The sequence below is a fragment of the Schistocerca americana genome, chromosome 2, assembly GCF_021461395.2.
Source record: "Schistocerca americana isolate TAMUIC-IGC-003095 chromosome 2, iqSchAmer2.1, whole genome shotgun sequence".
In the NCBI taxonomy this organism is placed as follows: domain Eukaryota; kingdom Metazoa; phylum Arthropoda; class Insecta; order Orthoptera; family Acrididae; genus Schistocerca; species Schistocerca americana.
In genome coordinates this window covers 306702106-306722944 of record NC_060120.1, presented here as the reverse complement: position 1 = coordinate 306722944, position 20839 = coordinate 306702106, and the positions used below count along the sequence as shown (strand labels likewise).

At 43.5% G+C, this 20839-nt stretch overlaps 1 protein-coding gene across 1 annotated transcript in view; it reads left to right on the top strand.

Moving 5' to 3' along the window:
* The window catches only part of LOC124595950 (15-hydroxyprostaglandin dehydrogenase [NAD(+)]-like), a 70256-nt gene that overhangs the window by 9158 nt on the left and 40259 nt on the right, over positions 1-20839 (top strand). Inside the window, exons 2-4 of the mRNA XM_047134871.1 lie at positions 8515-8614; positions 13831-13954; positions 20331-20437. Coding sequence (XP_046990827.1) covers positions 8522-8614; positions 13831-13954; positions 20331-20437 — 324 coding nt within the window. The 5' untranslated portion in view covers positions 8515-8521. The remainder of the gene's footprint in view (positions 1-8514; positions 8615-13830; positions 13955-20330; positions 20438-20839) is intronic.

The following is a 20839-nucleotide window of genomic DNA, read 5'->3' as shown; positions in this document are numbered from 1 at the left end:
TTTTTTAAAAAATAAAGTTGATCGTGCTGATTTCAAATCCGTAAACCGTTTTGCTCTATTACTTCAGTTTTTTTGGATATGGCAAAAATTGTGTAATGGACCTGTTCTTTGCATACGATTTTTTGTACGTGGAGATATATTCAAGTTTAGGTGTGCGATAAGCGTCGAAGTGCTGCACAGCGTTCAAGCAAGACGAGTATTCATCGATTCATCTAAACTAAGTTTGAAGACCTGCTTTGTCACACAAAGTTTTTTTGGGAGGGAGGGGAAGAGTCATTACTCTTGATGCGGCCCACCACGAACTTCTCTCCTATGTCAGCCTCCTTATTTCAGAGAAGCACTTGTAACCAACGTCCTCAACTATTTGCCGGAGATACTCCAACCTCTGTCTTCCTCTACAGTTTTTACCTTCTATAGCTCCCTCAAATGATATGGAAGTTACACCTTTATGACTTAACGCACGTTTTCTTAACAGTGTTTTCCACACGATCCTCTCCACATTTCTTGTTTATGTAAACAGTTCTGGTTAGATATTTCACTCACTTGAAAAATACGTATGAAACGTGTCACTTCTTCTGGCACACACTCGTGATAGCGTATCTGCGACGATAATAAAAGTAATAAGCTCTTTCACAGGAATACACTGCTGTTTTATCTGCAAGTGGGACAGCTCGGGTGCAAACACCACCACGTACATATATTTTTTTCGAGTCATCAGACTTCTAACTGGTTTGATGCATCCCTCCACGAATTCCTTTCCTGTGCCAATCTTTTCCGTCAAAGTAACAATTGCAGCCTACTTCCTAAATTATTTGCTGGATGTATTCCAATTTCTGCCTTCCTCTATAGTCTTTATCTTCTACAGTTACCTCTGCTATTTAATTTTAATTCAAATGTGGCCAGGGATTAGATAAATAATTAACTGTTGTTACTTGCTTTACTACTCCTACACTTGAAGGAAATAACTAAGTAATTATGAAGTTAACTAATATCAAGTTCCTTGAAATTAAATTATTTCGTGGCAGGGGAGGTTCTGATTAAAGTTCAGTTGAGTTAAAATCGTTCGTTATTATCTGTTCAGAGAAAATACAGATTCCCTTCACTGCCTTAAATGCTCTTCATTAGACTCCTTCCTGTATGTCGTTGAAAATTCAACACCCCCGGCCGAGAATTGTAAGGCAGTAAGCTACGTTCACTTGTGTTAACGTGCCACAGCAATGCCTCTGCGACGTGCGTGGCGTCGTCGCTGGCGGCGCAGTGTACCAGTGTATCGCAGTTTGAAGGCGATTGATATTGACTTGGCTGGGCAGTTTAATAAACAGCAGTTGATTGGAGGTCCAAATGTTTTTCGTGGACTCCATCTGCACTTTACCTGTGATGTACAAGCAGTGTTTGGAGGTAGTACCTGGTTGACACTTGCAGTTGTGTGGGGCAATCAAGCAGATTATGGTGGCCTTGAAGCATTTCCAGATGCTAACATTTTGGCATGGAAGACGTGGAGTATTGCTGAGACCACAGGACTGTTGGCTAAACAGCCTTATGGTACGCTTGTTCCAATCGATCTTGTTGTAAAGGAGGAGCAGCAGCTGTATATTGCTGGTAGATTGAGGACTTCGTATAGAAGCTTCGAAAACTGATCCAGTGCAATTTAGTTATCAGGTAGTTCGACGATGCGTAGCCGGACAGCAAACTACTTCAATCATCTCTAAAAACACCTCCGTAGGTATCCGAAGACCGTGATGCAGATTCGTCAGCAACATCACGAACCAAATGTCCGAAGGTTCTATAGAAGCCTTGCACATATGTTCAATCTTGTAAATGCAGGGTTCGTAAAATAAAACCTATTTAAATACCATATAACATCCTCGAGGAAAATTACTGTCTCTTCTCATCAATACTTTGAACACATTCGTCACAACAGCAAAGTAAAATAAAATTGCCTTTAATGGCGGACAACAAGAGTTGCAATTCTGTTCGAGATTTGTACATGTCTATTCTCAAACGCAGATCGTAACAGACCGTGTCATCTAACTCTGCTTTTTGCTTTACATTTAGCTCTCCAAGAAGCAACTGCAGTCCAAAGAGCAAACACATCCTTCTCGCACGTGGGGTAGCGTTAACGCTGCAGAGAGTTCGTTGAATCCATTAGCTGATCGATTTGCTGTACAGACATTAAGTACAACATCGTGTGGTAGCACAGTCTCCAGTCTCCAGGTATTCTATGATGTCTTAACATCCTGTCCCTTCCTCTTGTCAGTGATTTCTCTATATTTATTTCCCCGCCGATTTTGTGGAGAACCCCCTCATTTCTTACCCAGCTTTCAACATTCGTCTGTAGCACCACATCTCAAATGATCCGATTCTCCCCCGTTCCCGTTTCCCCACAGTCCTTGCTTCACTACTATACAATGCTGTGCTGCAAACGTACAGTCTCAGAAACGTATTCATCAAATTAAGGCCTTTGTTTAACACTTGTAGATTTCTCTTGGCCAGGAATTCCCTTTTCTCCAGTGCTAGTTTGCTTTTTATGTACCCATTGCTCCGTTCGTCATGGGTTACTCTGCTGCCCACCTAGCAGATCACCAGTTCTAATATTATGTCTCTCGCTGTTCTCATTTTTGTTGCTTTTCATTACTCTAGTCTTTCTTCGATTTGCTCATTAGACTGTACATTCCACTCAACAGGTCCTGTAATTCTTCTTCACTATCACTGAGGACAGCAATGTCATCAGCGAATCTTATCACTGACATCTTTAAACCTTGAATTTTAATCCCATTCTTGAACCGTTCTTTTGTTTCCGACATTGCTTCTACGACCTATAGGTTGAAAATTAGGTGCGAAAGACTATATCACTGTCTCAACACCCATTTTAATTCGAGCACTTCGTTCTTGGTCTTCCAGTCTTATTCTTCCCTCTTGGTCCTTGTACACGCTGTACATTATCCATCTTTCCCTATAGATTACTCCTATTTTTCTCAGAATTTCGAACATCTTTAGATTGTCGAACGCTTTTTCCAGGTCAACAAATTCTATGAACGTGTCTTGATTTTCCTTAAATCTTGCTTCCATTATCAACCACAACGCCAGAATCGTCTCTCTGGTGCCTTTGCCTTTCCTAAGGCCAAACTGAGCGTTATCTAACATGTCCTTCATTCACTTTTTCATTCTTCTGTATATTACTTTTGTCAGCAACTTGGATGTATGAGCAGTTAAGCTTATTGTGCGCTAATTCTCCCACTTGTCAGTTCTTGTTATCTTCGGAACTATTTGGATGATGTTTTTCCGAAAATGTAATGGTACATCGGCAGTCTCATACATTCTGCTCACCGACTTGAACTGTCGCTTGGTTGCCACTTACCACAATGATTTTAGGAATTCCGATGGAATGTTATCTATTACTCCTGCCTTATTTCATCTTAAGTCTTCCAAAGCTGATTTCTGAGTGTGTGTGTGTGTGTGTTGGGGTTTATGGGCGCTCAACATCGAGGTCATCAGCGCCCTGACACACAGTAAAAGGAACGAATGTGGAGAAACCTAATAAAACTGAAAAACACACTCAAAGCAGGAAAAGAGGGAAAATACGACCTGAGAAGGTAAAACCTAAGGTAAGGGATAACATAGCGACAAGAATGACATAGGAAACCGTCAGTGTCTGGCCACTTACATAAAATATGGGCGAGCTTGTCACACAGGAAACAAGTTAAAATCCCCTAAGATTTCTGAGTCAATCAATGGATCCCCTATGTCTTCTACACAGACTCCTGTTTCTTCTTCTATCAGACAAGTCTTCCTCCTCATACAGGCCTTCGGTGCGCTCTTTCCAACCATCCACTTTCCCTTCCGCATTTCACAGTACACTCTCAATATTAACGCCCTTACTTTTAATTTCACTGACGGGTTTTCTTTTCTGTATGCTGAGTCAGTCGTTTAGACAATAATTTCATTTTAACTTCCTTCACATTTTTCATGCAGCCATTTTTCCTCAGCTTCCCTGCACTTCCTGTTTGTTTCATTCCTAAGTGACTTGAATTTCTGTATTCCAGAATTTCCCTGAACATTTTTGTATTTCTTTTTTCGTCGATCAACTGAAGAACTTCTTCTGTTGTCCACGTTTCTTCGCAGTTACCTTCCTTGCACCTGTGTTTTTCTTTCCATCTTCTGTGATTGCCCCTGTTTGCCTGTTCCTCTTCAACTGAACTGCCTACTGATCTATTCATTCCTCGCATTAGCTATGGCCTCAGAGTACTTCAAGGGTGTCTCTTCATTCCTTGGTATTTCCGTATCCCGCTTCTTTGTGCATTTATTATTCCTGACTAGTCTCTTAAACTTTAGCCTACACGTCATCATCACTAAATTGTGATCTGAATTTATATCTGGTCCTGGGTACACATTAAAATCCAATATCTGATTTCGGAATCTCTGCCTGATCATGGTGTAATGTATCTGAACTCTTCCCTGTCTTCCAGCTTTGTCCAGGTATTCCTCTTTTGACTCTTGAAAAGAGTATTCACTATTTTTTTATTTTTTGTCATCAGTCTACTGACTAGTTTGATGCGGCCCGCCACGAATTCCTTTCCTGTGCTAACCTCTTCATCTCAGAGTAGCACTTGAAACCTACGTCCTCAGTTATTTGCTTGACGTATTCCAATCTCTGCCTTCCTCTACAGTTTTTGCCCTCTACAGCTCCCTCTAGTACCATGGAAGTCGTTCCCTCATGTCTTAGCAGATGTCCTATCATCCTGTCCCTTCTCCTTATCAGTGTTTTCCACATATTCCTTTCCTCTCCGATTCTGCGTAGAACCTCCTCATTCCTTACCTTATCAGTCCACCTAATTTTCAACATTCTTCTATAGCACCACATCTCAAATGCTTCGATTCTCTTCTGTTCTGGTTTTCCCACAGTCCATGTTTCACTACCACACAATGCTGTACTCCAGACGTACATCCTCAGAAATTTCTTCCTCAAATTAAGGCCGGTATTTGATATTAGTAGACTTCTCTTGGCCAGAAATGCTTTTTTTGCCATAGCGAGTCTGCTTTTGATGTCCTCCTTGCTCCGTCCGTCATTGGTTATTTTACTGCCTAGGTAGCAGAATTCCTTAACTTCATTGACTTCGTGACCATCAATCCTGATGTTAAGTTTCTCGCTGTTCTCATTTCTACTACTTCTCATTACCTTCGTCTTTCTCCGATTTACTCTCAAACCATACTGTGTACTCATTAGACTGTTCATTCCGTTCAGCAGATCATTTAATTCTTCTTCACTTTCACTCAGGATAGCAATGTCATCAGCGAATCGTATCATTGATATCCTTTCACCTTGTATTTTAATTCCACTCCTGAACCTTTCTTTTATTTCCATCATTGCTTCCTCGATGTACAGATTGAAGAGTAGGGGCGAAAGGGTACAGCCTTGTCTTACACCCGTCTTAATACGAGCACTTCGTTCTTGATCGTCCACTCTTATTATTCCCTCTTGGTTGTTCTACATATTGTATATGACCCGTCTCTCTCTATAGCTTACCCCTACTTTTTTCAGAATCTCGAACAGCTTGCACCATTTTATATTGTCGAACGCTTTTCCAGGTCGACAAATCCTATGAAAGTGTCTTGATTTTTCTTTAGCCTTGCTTCCATTATTAGCCGTAACTTCAGAATTGCCTCTCTCGTCCCTTTACTTTTCCTAAAGCCAAACTGATCGCCATCTAGCGCATTCTCAATTTTCTTTTCCATTCTTCTGTATATTATTCTTGTAAGCAGCTTCGATGCATGAGCTGTTAAGCTGATTGTGCGATAATTCTCGCACTTGTCAGCTCTTGCCGTCTTCGGAATTGTGTGGATGATGCTTTTCCGAAAGTCAGATGGTATATCGCCAGACTCATATATTCTACACACCAACGTGAATAGTCGTTTTGTTGCCACTTCCCCCAATGATTTTAGAAATTCTGATGGAATGTTATCTATCCCTTCTGCCTTATTTGACCGTAAGTCCTCCAAAGCTCTTTTAAATTCCGATTCTAATACTGGATCCCCTATCTCTTCTAAATCGACACCTGTTTCTTCTTCTATCACATCAGACAAATCTTCACCCTCATAGAGGCTTTCAATGTATTCTTTCCACCTATCTGCTCTCTCCTCTGCATTTAACAGTGGAATTCCCGTTGCACTCTTAATGTTACCACCGTTGCTTTTAATGTCACCAAAGGTTGTTTTGAATTTCCTGTATGCTGAGTCTGTCCTTCCGATAATCATATCTTTTTCGATGTCTTCACATTTTTCCTGCAGCCATTTCGTCTTAGCTTCCCTGCACTTCCTATTTATTTCATTCCTCAGCGACTTGTATTTCTGTATTCCTGATTTTCCTGGAACATGTTTGTACGTCCTCCTTTCATCAATCAACTGAAGTATTTCTTCTGTTACCCATGGTTTTTTCGCAGCTACCTTCTTTGTACCTATGTTTTCCTTCCCAACTTCTGTGATGGCCCTTTTTAGAGATGTCCATTCCTCTTCAACTGTACTGCCTACTGCGCTATTCCTTATTGCTTATTGCTTATGGTGGAAAGATGACTTTGTCACTCTCACGCTATTACTAGCTGAAATTTGTTACAGAACTCAGGTAGTCTTCCTCCTCTCTCATTCCTAACACCAAGCCTGTATTCTTCCGTAAGCCTTTCCTCTATTCCTTTCCCCAAAACAGCGTTCCATCCCCTATAGCTGATAGATTGTCCCGTCCAGTATCCTCATATATTTTCTCTATTCCTTCATCCCCTGTTTTGCGACGTCGGTACGTATACCTGAGCTACTGTTGCCGGTGTTGGTTTGCTGCGAGAACAATCCTCTCGCTGAACTGTTCACAGTAACATTCTGCTCTATCTTCCTATTCGTAACGAATCTTAGTCTTGTTATACCATTTTATGCTGCTACTGATGTTACCCTATACTTATCTGATCAGAAATCTTTATCTTCCTTCCATTTACTTCACTGACCCCCACTACATCTAGATTAAGCCTAAATATTTCCCTTTTCAGACATTTTAGCTCCCCTATCACATTCAAACTTCTGACATTCACGCCTCGACTCGCAGAACGCCTGATGCCGTTGATCACCACTAGTAAGGAGGAATAAATGGTTGATTAGAGGGGAAATACAGCCAAGAAATAGAAAACATCCGGTGGCTGAGAGTGACAAAGTCATCTTTCCACCATTTCTTACAAAGCCGAGGTACTTGAAGGATTCTGTAAAGAATCCAGACAAAGAGTCGGATGTTTTCGGCACGTGTGCAGCCATTGGCTGGAAATGAATTGTACGAGAGAGACAAAGGCGTGTTCACAGGTCCACAAATAAGGGAGATCTCCGCCGAAAGCCACTTACATGTTAGTGAGCGGTGCTGAAAGACATTCGCGGGTAGCATTCAAGTCAGTCGCAGGCAACTTCTCGGAAATTATAAGGCTGCTGCTACATCTTCATCTACATCTACATCTATACTCTGCAAACCACCTTAAAGTGTAGCGGACTGTATTTCTAGTAACACTAACTGTTTCATTTTCACTGCTCCAGTCACAAATGTTGAAGAATTGCCTTTAAACCTCTCCAATTCCTTTGATTTTCTCGTCCTGGTAATTTGGTGAGACATATGTGACAGGAGCTAATATCCTGTTACAGTCTTCTTGAAGGTTAGTTATCCCAGAATGCAATTCCGTACGCCATTACTGAATAAAAATAAACCAGGTATGTTAGATGTGTCCCTCTCCAAGGCATGCAGTAAGACAAAATAGAAAAATGGCCGAACAGGTTTGTTTAAGAAGATGTGAAATATGTTTTTTTTAATGTGTTTTCGCTCTCATTAGTATGCACACTTCTGCTCTTGGTTAAAATTTGTCAGTGCTTTAGTTCCCTTTGATTACCAGAACACAGGCCACGTCTTCTTAAAACTAAGAGAGAGAACGTTTGTGGAAAACTAGTCTACAATATTCTAAACACAATAATCACAATTTTTCTCTCGTTTTTCTCTATTGGTACTAACAACATCTTGTAACATCTACAAAAAGAACTAATCCTTCTTTATGTGTTATATGGAAGATTCCTCACACGTATGAGAAACAACAGTTGATCCGAAATGAACTCTGTGCAATTCCAGTAGAGACTTCTCCCACACCTCCCCGAACCCAGTCAGAATAATATCCCTCGTCTACAGCTGATGAATTATCCGTGCTCGACGTGAGACCATCCTCAATACCTTTCAGCAATCTAGAAAGACGGAACCTATAGTACCTGTTCAGCTGTGTCTACTGCTTGCAAGGTCCCGTCGTTGTTGATGACTAATTCTGTATATAAAAATAACTGCGTTGTAGTTATGGAACAGGTTTTTCAATCTCTCTCTCTCTCTCTCTCTCTCTCTCTCTCTCTCTCTCTATATATATATATATATATATATATATATATATATATATGAGTGTGTGTCTATGGTGAAGAGCTTTTAAAACGCAGACACACAGTACGTGATGCGTTCTTCAGTTCCAGGATGGATCCCTCCGGACGCGTCTGCCTGGTGACTGGAGCGGCTGGAGGCCTGGGGCGGGCCTTCTGCAGAGCATTGATCGCAGCGGGAGCCAAGGTCAGTATCATCAGGGCTGCGATTCTACTTCTCCCCTTGCAACCACAGTGACGCAGCACTCCAAACCTAATTAGTGATATCGACATTCTGATTCGCTACCAAAAGCCAAACGTGTGCTAAGGAGGCATTATTACGAATTTTATACATGTAGATGACAAACATCAGTGGCGTGGTCGAGGAAGGAAAACCATAGCACACCTTTGGCAACACTTGATTCTCGATTGCTTGGGAGGACAATTGTGCCCAGCAGCCGCATCTGGGGGAAGAAAGTGAGAGTGTACTGACACTCAGAACTCGGTCAAGAAGATGAACGTGAGATGAGACTATAGATGTCCTTTTCGGATACACTTGGTTAAGCGGATCCTATTCATGGTGAGACGACAGCAAACCGTTCTCGGTAATAGGACCACATGTCTAAATTTTACTTGGGAATAAAGGTCTTGGGTCTACACAGCTTCGAGAGGGTGGAAAGTCACTTCGATGACTTATGGCATACACTGCGCTATCACATTAGTGTGAGTGCCTATCAAAGGCCTGAATAACCACCTTTCGCAGCACGCACCGCTGTGAGACATGTGGGAAGAGAGTCAGTCAGGTTCTGGAGGGTACCAAATGGGATATGGAGCCTCGTCGACTCCAGTGCCGCAGCCAGCTGCACTAGGTTCCTCGGCTGAGAACCAATGACGCCAACAGCGCAATCGAGATGATCCCACAGATTATCGACTCGGATTAAACCCGGGGAGTTTGGTGGCCAGGGGCTACGGTAAACTCATCCTGGAGTTCTTCGAAACACGCACTTACACTGCGAGCTGTGTGGCACATTCCATTGTGCTGCTGGAAGATACTATCGTACCGAGGAAAAACAAACTGCATCTAAGGGCGGACATGGTCCCCAAGGATAGATTTTTTACTTGTGTCAACCCGCTGTGCCTTCCCGAACGACAAGTTCACCCAGGGAATGCCACGAAAACGTTCCACAGACCATAACGCTCCCTTCTCCAGCCTGGACCCATCTGACGATTGTTGCAGAGTGTTTGCTTTCAGACGTTCCACGCCGATGGAGCACAAAACGTGATTCATCTGAAAAGGCCACCTGTCGCCACTCAGTGGACGTCCAGTCCCGCGGTACTGGCGTGCAAGTTCCGATGAACAGCTGTCAGCAAGGGTGCGTGAAGCAGGCGCCTGATGCGGAGATACATACTCACAAGGGAACCTCCCCATCGCACCCCCCTCAGATTTAGTTATAAGTTGGCACAGTGGATAGGCCTTGAAAAACTGAACACAGATCAATCGAGAAAACAGGAAGAAGTTGTGTGGAACTATGAAAAAAATAAGCAAAATATACAAACTGAGTAGGCCATGCGCAAGATAGGCAACATCTAGGAGAGTGTGAACTCAGGAGCACCGTGGTCCCGTGGTTAGCGTGAGCAGCTGCGGAACGAGAGGTCCTTGGTTCAAGTCTTCCCTCGAGTGAAAAGTGTACTTTCTTTATTTTCGCGAAGTTATGATGTGTCCGTTCGTTCATTGACGTCTCTGTTCACTGTAATTAGTGTCTGTGTTTTGCGACCGCACCGCAAAACCGTGCGATTAGTAGACGAAAGGACGTGCCTCTCCAATTGGAACCGAAAACATTTGATCGTAAGACCGATTCCTCCATAGGAAAACACGTCTGATATATTCTACACGACACTGGTGACGGCATGTGCGTCACGTGACAGGAATATGTTGTCGACCCACCTTAACTTGTACACTTGGCGAATGGGTAAAAAGATTCTTCTACCTTGCCCGATTTAGGTTTTCTTGTGGATGTGATAATCACTCTCAAAAAAGTGATGAAAACATAAAAAATTAAACTTTTCACTCGAGGGAATACTTGAACCACGGACCTCTCGTTCCGCAGCTGCTCACGCTGACCAGGGGACCACGGCACTCCTGAGCTCAGGCTATCCTTGATGTTACTTATCTTACGCATGGGCTACTCAGTTTGTATATTTTGCTTATTTTTTCGTAGTTCCACACAACTTCTTCCTGTTTTCTCGATTGATCTGTGTTCAGTTTTTCAAGGCCTATCCACTGTGCCAACTTATAACTAAATCTGAGGCGGGTGCGATGGGGAGGTTCCCTTGTCAGCAACGTGTGGTGAATGGTCGTTGAGGAGACACTGATGGTCGCCCCTCGGTTCACCTGGGCGGTCAGTTATTCAACAGTTGCACGTCTGTTCGCCCGTACACATCTTCGCAGCCGCCGTTCACCCTAGGACTGGTGGCTATCACGGAAACAACCGATTTGCGATTATATCGTTTTCTTTTTATTTCACAGCAGTGTAAACTAGCTGCAAAAACAGGTCAAAGTAACAGATTTCCGAAATAACCGATTTTCGATTTTTTATTACCATTATTTCCTTTAATAAACATAGAAATCGAAGATTGTAAATTTTTGACTCGCACAGTTTCAAGGTATATATGAGGTGCGACAATAAAGTAATGAGACTGATGTGAAAAAGAAATGTTGCTTACCGTTTTAGTCAAGTTTTAGTGTTGTCTCCTTCAAAGTAGTTCCCTTCTGATTGCACACACTCTTTCCAGCGCTTCTGTCGTTGATGGTAACATTTCTGGAACTCATCTCCTGCAATATTCTCCAAGACCCTCGTCACAGATTTTTGGACATCTTGTGTTGTTTGAAAATTGTGTCCCTCGACCGCCGTTTTGACTCTTGGAAATAGAAAAAAGTCGCACGGAGCGATATCTGGTGAATAAGGTGGCTGTGGTAGTACTGAAATTTGTTTTGAGGTTAAAAATTGCTGTACTGGCAGAACAGTATGGGATGGCGCATTATTGTGATGCAGAATCCAATTATCAGCATTGTTGGCACGGACACGAAGAACTCTTTTTACGAAGTCTTTCTAAAATTTCTTTGTAGTAATATTGGTTCACTGTTTGTCCAGGAGGCACCCACTCTTTATGAACAATTCCCTTGGAACCAAAGAAGCACACAAGCATGATGGTCGTCCACTGCGGTCTGCATCTTCAACATTCGTTCTGCCTTCGCTAAACATTTTATGCCAACGAAAAACTTGAGCTCTTGACATAACCTCCTCTCCAAAAGCCTTCTGAAGCTTACTGTAAATTGTCGTCGCGTTTTCACCCAATTTAACGCAAAAAGAAATGCCATACCGTTGCGCAGTATTATGCAGTTCCATTTCCGTGACGAGAGACACAAACACGTGTGAACTTATTACAGCATAACTCACGACTGATCAGTTGCATCAATGTGACGCTTGGACTAGAAGCAGCTTATAGACCAAGGTCAAAGATATTGTGCCTTGCAAGCCTGCTGGGTTGTCACATCGTTTATAGAAAATCAGTCTCATTACTTTATTGTCACACCTCGTAGAATCAAAATATTAAATTAAATAAGCAAATAAACGAAAATTTAGCCCACCCGTTGTAATCGGAAACTGTAACACTATTTGGGCATAACGAAGAGTCAGTGCTAAAGGGTGAAAACTGAGGTTGGAGAAGTCTGTTTTTTGCGTTGATTTGTCCGCTTTCAAGGGCTATAAGCAGCTAAAGGCATATTGTGAAGGCAGAGGTAGTGGATGCGCTACTTTCTATTTTTATTGCATATTTTTATTGTGTGCTATGAATGAGTTGTTAAGTTTTTAATTTATTGCTGTTACCATAATTTCCTTCCTCTTTTATTATTTCATAGAAATGGCAGACACACCACTTCACAAAAATATTTGCATTTTAGGGTTGGCGCTATTCCGCAACACAAAGATGTCTGGTGATGACCACATAGGCCAGGGGTTGTCAACCTTTTCTGCCTACCGCTGACTTTTGTATATCTATTAGCGGTAAAATTTTGTAACTGCCCACCGGTTCCACAGGGATGGAGAGTTAGAAAATAGGGAAATAACATTACTTTATAAAATTTACAAAACAGAGTTACAGGAAGTTAAACAATATAATAACAATTACTTACAAAAAACTTTTTCAAAATTTTTTGGAAACTTAATGAAAATGTTTTCAAAACCCCTTATGCTTACCGCCCACCTTGATAGCTGGAGCGTCCACTAGTGGGCGGTAGGGATGTGGTTGACTACCACTGGTACAGACCATGCGGGAGCAGATCTCCCACACTGCACATATGTGCATATCTTAAGCCATGGCATACAGCCAACAAGGACAGTATTGTCTCAGCAATGTTGTACCAGTTCTTTTCTCAAGTGTTTGTTGCTCGTTTCTGTTGGCATTGTTATTAAAAAAGCCGTGGTTGCTTTTCCCATTTTCTATAATAATGCAATATTTCAAACCAATGTAAAATAGGTTTATTTAAAAAAGAAAATTTTATACTGCTACTATGGCTAATTGATATTTCGGTTTTTTACACATTTATCAGTAAAATATAAAAGCTACCTGTTTACTGAGACCAAACAAATAATACCGGTTATTCAGAACTCATATACCGGAATCGGTTTTAACCAGTCGTTTTTATCCCACCCATAGTTCACCCCTGTCATCTCTGTCCCATAGAGCACCACCGTTGCTCCTGCGCCAGTTTTAGATAGCGCCATTTTGCCATGCACAGTTTGCTTTAACTCAGAGATGTATCGAGAGGTAGGGGTGGCGAGGGGGTCTATCATCGCCCAGGCGCCACCTGCAGAGGGGCGCCAAATAGCCTCTAAGACTAACATGATTTCCAGTAAATGTGTTACTATTAGAGTAAATTCTATATATCTTATTTGCTGTATGTTGACATCAATAAAGTGTAGTGTCATACCCTGGGCACTGAGGATTTGTGTTTTTATTGCGTATGTGACTGCTCTATGTTTTGAAATTTTGGAAAAACCTTTCTAACTAGAAAGGCTCAGTCGACGGTGTCACATCCAGCTGTGGTTGATAATTCACTGGGTGAGATTCCTACAGTGACTGCTCTAATCAAAGAGGAACATCAATCCTATATTGAAGTTAGACTCCTTGAAGACATCATTGATGACCTGATTCGTAACATTAATGGGACTGACCATCATTAAAGTGTGCTGTGATAGTAAAATATATGCTTGAACTGGCATTTAACTTCGATGGTGTCGAAAATTGTTTAAGGTACTGTTAGTTCATCTACAGGACAAGAAACGGAAAAGACGTTCGGGGCTGTCAATGTCAGTAATGTTACGACTCACCTGTTCACATTCCCACTGGACGGCTGATTTTCAGGTGGTCGCATCGGACATTGATGAGAAGAATGGGGAGAAGTTTGCTGCCGAACTGAGGAAGGAATTTGGTGAGGGAACCGCCATCTTTGTCAAGGCTGACGTTACTAGCTCCGAATCGCTGGAAGGTAAGTGTCAACTGTAGCCTAGTATGGTCTAGCTTAGCCTAGTGCAGTTTCTTAGCAGCTCACAAGTTTGGACTGGATGAGCCTTCCTCTCATGTCCCACGTGGCATCAGATGCCGTTGCCTCAGCATTGAGAACAACCTTGACCCTAGCTGTAGGTTACTAGGTCTGAAAGATGGAAAGCTTTATATTGACACTTACGTTTATATTCCGCAAGTCATTCTATGGTGTGTGGCTCATCTCTCTCTGAGCATGGCAGGCAGCTCAACACCGGCTCTACGGAGAAGTTTCTCTAACCCAAAGAAAATGCACATGCCTCGCCACACACACTGCGCCACCCAAGTAGTTGCTTCCTTCATGTAGTCCTCCTTCTCCATTGACTATTTGAGAGAGATTACGGTTCTCCACATGAGACAGGAGGTCAAAAAATTCCCATTTGAATTCGTCGCAAGATCGTCCAAGAACTTCCACATCAACCAGAGGCCTCTCTTGGATGTATCACATTCAGGATGTCGTGCAGATACCAAATTCTGCTGTCCTTCCTATAAGGATAATCTCCAGTTCTCTGGCACTAAGGCGCAAACGTTGGCTTCCATTTCTTAACCTCGCTCCCTGTTGTGGGCGACCATGAGCGCTCACAGGGAACAATGACAGCCCAGAGTCAGCTGCGGTGCCAGGTCGCACCCTTGCTGCTGGTCCACAACTAAGCGTCCTGTTTCTGACGGCAACTCCTGCCTAGTGGCACCTTCATTTATGAGTTCCAGAATGAGATTTTCACTCTGCAGCGGAGTGTGCGCTGATATGAAACTTTCTGGAAGATTAAAACTGTGTGCCGGGCCGAGACTCGAACTCGGCACCTTTGCCTTTCGCACTCTCCGCTGCAGAGTGAAAATCTCATTCTGGAAACATCCCCCAGGCTGTGGCTAAGCCATGTCTCCGCAATATCCTTTCTTTCAGGAGTGCTAGTTCTGCAAGGTTCGCAGGAGAGCTTCTGTAAAGTTTGGAAGGTGGGAGCCGAGGTACTGGCAGAAGTAAAGCTGTGAGGACGGGGCGTGAGTCGTGCTTGGGTAGCTCAGTTTGTAGAGCACTTGTCCGCGAGTCTCGGCCCGGCACACAGTTTTAATCTGCCAGGAAGTTTCTTCATTTATGAGTTGTTTCATTCTGGCTGTTTAGTGTAGGCTACACTTTTGCTATCGTGGGCATTATCCATGGTAATTCTAGTGAAGCTCTTGCTAATCTACACCAGTTGTTAAATAATTTGTCACTAGTTTTCACTAAGTCTTTCTCTCACACTGAATGTTGCTTTGTGAATATTTTCAGTCTTTTATTTGCAGTTTAAGAGTCTTTAACTGTATTGAGCTCCTCGTCCAGACCCGGAAGCGCAAAGGGTGTCGATCCTGTCATCCTCTGTCATTCAACCTCATGCGGATGTGGTGTAGAACAGCATGTAATCAGCATTCCGGTCTTCTGACTGTTTTGGCGACTTACCAGATTTTGGAGCAGCTACTGATTCAAGTAGTTCCTCGGTTGGCATTATGAGGCTGGGTGTTCCTCCCTGTCAGTCCTCTCACCAAGGAAAAATCTTTGACATCGCAACGAATCGAACGCTGGTCCTCCGCATTTTATCCATTGATGCTGACCACTCAATTACCTAGGCTGGTTACTTAACTGTAACATTCAGTTTCAATAAGCAGAGTGCAAATGTGATCTGAAACATTATGATCACTTCCCTTCACGAGATTGAATGTCATCTGGTGGCACTGTGGTCACATGACACGGTAAGGCAAGCATACAGGGTGAACATTAATAAAACCGACAAGCTGAAAGGACAGATTCATGACTAGAAATGGAGGAAAAAGATCCTATGAACATGTGTCCGCAAATGCATCGTTGCCATGGTAGACAGCGCTGACGAATGACTGATCATGTGCCGTGTGTTCCTTGCGTGTTGCAGGCTGTGTGATTGACAAAGCATACTGTAAGCAGCAGAATGGTCCGGCGTTCATGTTGGTAACAAGCCGAGATGGTGATTCTGTATGGTCAAGCAGATGGAAACGGTCGAGAGACAGCACAGCTGTACCAAAACAAGTACCCTCACAGACACCAACCACATCACATACCATTTTGAGCCCTTTTTGGGCATTCGTGTGATCATGAATCCTTCAGACAGACGAACATGCAGGGAGGTGATGAACTTTGTATACTCCAGATTCAGAGGACCAGGCTCTACCGGGTATGGAGACAAACCCTAGTATAAGCTCCGGCTAACATGGTGTAAGACAAAGTACAGTACTTGTAACATGCATGACAACTGCTACTATACCTATCATGTGCAACGAGTGCAAGTTTTATCGGCAGTGCATTTCCCTTTACGGAAAGGATTTTGTTGGTGGTTTTTGCACCAGACCATCACAATTATGCGATTTCTGTCAACAGTCCTCTGTACCAATGAAGCACCCCTTATTAGAACTAACATCGTCAGTTTGCATAATCGTCATCTGTGGGCTACAGACAATACTCCAGGAATGGCTGAGGCATCTCATCAACAACAGTACAGCATCAGTGCGGGGACAGTGATTCTTAGCGACCACATACTTCGACCAGTTGTTCCACAACGCCTCAGTGGAAGAGTGTATCTGGACTTCCTACAAAATACTCTGCCTGGGCTGCTTGAGAATGTGCCTTTGGAAATATGACGTGTTATGTGGTTTCTGCCTGGTGGAGCACCAAACCACTTTTGCATTATAGTTCGCTGACACCTCAACAATGTCTTCCCCAGACGGTGGACAGGATGTGGAGGCCCTCTAGCATGGCCTGCTAGATCACTGTTCTTAAACCCCTGGATTTTTTTCCTCCGGAGGCATCTGAAAAGTGTTGTGTATGATGAACCGGTTCCTGACGTACAGCCCTTCAACAGCGTGTTCACGACACCTGCGAAGCCATTTGATGCCATTAGGAGAGAGGCTGTAACATACGAGTGCGTCAACCCATGAAGCGACGTGTGAACGAGTGGATAGCGTCCCATGGAGTCCACTTTCAACATTTGTTGTGACATGGATGCGATGCAACCCTCTACTGTGTTTCGGGATACGTGTTGTCGTGCATGCACACCTTCCATTTCTGGACACATGTTCGGGAACATTTTTCCTCCATTTCCAGTTCAGGTTCAAAATGGTTCAAATGGCTCTGAGCACTATGGGACTCAACTGCTGAGGTCATTAGTCCCCTAGAACTTAGAACTAGTTAAACCTAACTAACCTAAGGACATCACAAACATCCATGCCCGAGGCAGGATTCGAACCTGCGACCGTAGCGGTCTTGCGGTTCCAGACTGCAGCGCCTTTAACCGCACGGCCACTTCGTCCGGCCTTCCAGTTCAGGGATCCGTCCCTGCAGTTTGTCGGTTTTACTAATGTTCACACTCTATAAGTGGATCAGAGACGAATGAGTAATCATTATAGCAGTGATACAAGCAGAAAATGGTGAATAGCTCAGTGTCTGCTAATAAGCATCTCGTAAATGGCATAGCTGGTTGGCTGATCATGCGCTACAGTCGTGAGCGTCTAGGGAAGTGACTGAAGGATGGTGAAACAACGATTGGACTGTGAGGTGTTGGCGTTCGTGCCTCATCACAGAACACAGACGTCAGAGGCTTGCCTGCTCTACAAAGAAAGATAGCCAGCCATTTGTGGCAGATTTGGCGACACAGTACAGTGCAAGGCACGTACAAATGTTTTGGAGCACACTGTTCTGCACACAGCAGTTGATCGCTACATATTTCCACGTTGATCCAACAACTTTGCCTGTTACATGTGCATAGGGCATGAGCTCATGGAGAATGGATTGTGGAACAATGAAATTTTTTTATTTATTTTATGTTAGGAAGGAACTGGTAGGTCCGTCTCCCTGTTTCTGCCCTGTCCCAGATTTCGCTGCAGTCTGGAACCGCAAGACCGCTACGGTCACAGGTTCGAATCCTGCCTCGGGCATGGATGTTTGTGCTGTCCTTAGGTTAGTTAGGTTTAACTAGTTCTAAGTTCTAGGGGACTAATGACCTCAGCAGTTGAGTCCCATAGTGCTCAGAGCCATTTGAACCATTTTGTCCCAGATTTATTGCCATTCTGTATCAAAGCATGCCTTTATTTCCTTATTCGATAAGGCTCTTGGGCCCAGTCTAATGAGTCAAACTTCTTACTACACCAGGCGAATGGCTGGTCAGAATGTGCACTGCACCACAGATGCAGGCCGGTAGTGGCAGTATTGTGCTACGGGGGTCATTTAACTGGGCTTTTTGGGAGATGTTCAAAAATGGTTCAAATGGCTCTGAGCGCTATGGGACTTAGCATCTGAGGACATCAGTCCCCTAGAATTTAGAACTACCTAAACCTAACTAACCTAAGGACATCACACACATCCATGTCCGAGGCAGGACTGTAACCTGCGACCGTAGCAGTCGCGCGGTTCCAGACAGAAGCGCCTAGAAACGCTCGACCACAGCGGCCAGCCTGGGAGATGTTACAGGAATCGAAGGCATCATGGTGTCTGCCGACTGCGTGAACATTTTGTGGACGACCTGAATACGTTCATGCCTGACATCTTCCTCTACAGCGATGGTCTCGTTCAGCAAGATAACTGTCGGTACAAGGCTAGAATCACGCTACACTGATATGAGGAGCATGATAGTGAACTCATTGTGATGTGATGGCCACACAGTTCCCTGGTACGAGTCTGGCAGAACATGCCTGGGACATTATTGGTCACCAGCTTCACAACGAGAAACTACCAGCCTATAATTTACAGGAACTGTGAGACCTCTCCATAGACATGAGGTTGCATATTTCTGGAATCCCACAAATGCCTTCCATGCTATGAAGAAACGCTGCTGTATTGTGTTCCAATCGATTATTAAGCAGGTGATCATAATGTTTTGGCAGAACAGTGTACGTACACACACACACACACACACACACACACACACACACACAGACACACACACACACACACACACACACAAAGTTACTGGTGGGCAGTTGAGCAAGCTCATACGTATGATGGAATATGCGCAGAGGAATGGCAAAAGGTTACAAAAGTCTTGAACAACGGTCTGTACAATGTCCGCGAAGTGACATCGCAGATCTTCCTGACCATCCCTTCTTAAGCTTAAAACAACTGGTCTAAACAAGTCTTCACGTTTCAGTGATAGAGAAAGTGGATATTCTTATTATTCTAGTGGCGACAGTAGCATTAAATTTCTGCCCAAGACCTAATATGTTATGTTAATAATTTTTTTAAATCCAGTCCTAAGAAATTTCGCTTCTACGACAGTTGCCCGTCAGAAACTGTGTGCATTGCGTTTTTAGTGTTTCACCCATCTACAGAAGCTTCAGTTGTATACAGGGTGATCGAAAAGTCAGTATAAATTTGAAAACTGAATAAATCACGGAATAATGTAGATAGAGAGCTACAAATTGACACACATGCTTGGAATGACATGGGGTTTTATTAGAACCAAAAAAATACAAAAGTTCAAAAAATGTCCCACAGATGGCGCTTCATCTGATCAGAATAGCAATAATTAGCATAACAAAGTAAGACAAAGCAAAGATGATGTTCTATACAGGAAATGCTCAATATGTCCACCATCATTCCTCAACAATAGCTGTAGTCGAGGAATAATGTTGTGAACAGCACTGTAAAGCATCTACGGAGTTCTGGTGAGGCACTGGCTTCGGATGTTTCTTTCAGCATCCCTAGAGATGTCGGTCGATCACGATACACTTGCGACTTCAGGTAACCCCAAAGCCAATAATCGCACGGACTGAGGTCTGGGGACCTGGGAGGCCAAGCATGACGAAAGTGGCGGCTGAGCACACGATCATCACCAAAGACGTGCGCAAGAGATCTTTCACGCATCTAGCAATATGGGGTGGTTCTAACAACACCCCATGTCATTCCAAGCATGTTTGTCAATTTTTACCTCTCTATCTACATTATTCCGTGGTTTATTAAGTTTTCAAATTTATACTGACTTTTTGATCACCCGGTATATCGAAATAATCAGCAACCAGCTGTATGAAAGAAATTTATTTTCTTCGCTGGCTTCAGGCACATAATGCCCTTCTTCAGAAGGTTGTACCTATCGCATTATTTGCCAGTGTCAACTGACACTCGCAAGTAATGCGATGGATATAATGTTCTGAAGAAGGGCACCAAGTGACTGAAACTCGTTAAGATATTCAATTTCGTTTATGCAACGCATTGCGTTTTGTTGTAGTTTCTATATAGGTAGTCAGATAATGTAGCAGGGAGACGGGCCTAAGTCGCGGCAGAGCTCACGGACGGGGCAGAACACGCGGCTGCTACTCCTCTTGTGTTGCAGAGGCCTTCAAAGCCGCCAAGTCGACGTTCGGCCGGCTGGACATCTTGGTGAACAACGCGGGCATCCTGCAGGAGGACGGCTGGCAGAAGGCGGTCGACATCAACGTGGTGAGTCTCGCCTCGCCCTCTCCTTTCTCGCCTTCACTTCCTTTCTCTCCCCATCGCCTCCGCACTCCGATCTGGCAGCTCACTGTGGCTGCAGGTCAGACCCAGTTAGATGCGGCCTGGATAATCCAGCGTGGCAGGCTGGCGCCGACGTCACGAGAGACTCCTAGCGGCCAGCCGTGACTGTCGGGGGGAACCACTCCAGCCTGACATTCGTACTCTTTGCCATAAGTAAACGTATGTTTTGGAATCAACTATCATTCTTGGCGACGATCTATAAGAGAGGTGTTTATGGTAAGAATATCCTTAATTTATTGACGTGATATTTATGAAGTACTGGAGAAAGCTTGTCAAATGGTTCAAATGGCTCTGAGCACTATGCGACTTAACTTCTGAGGTCATCAG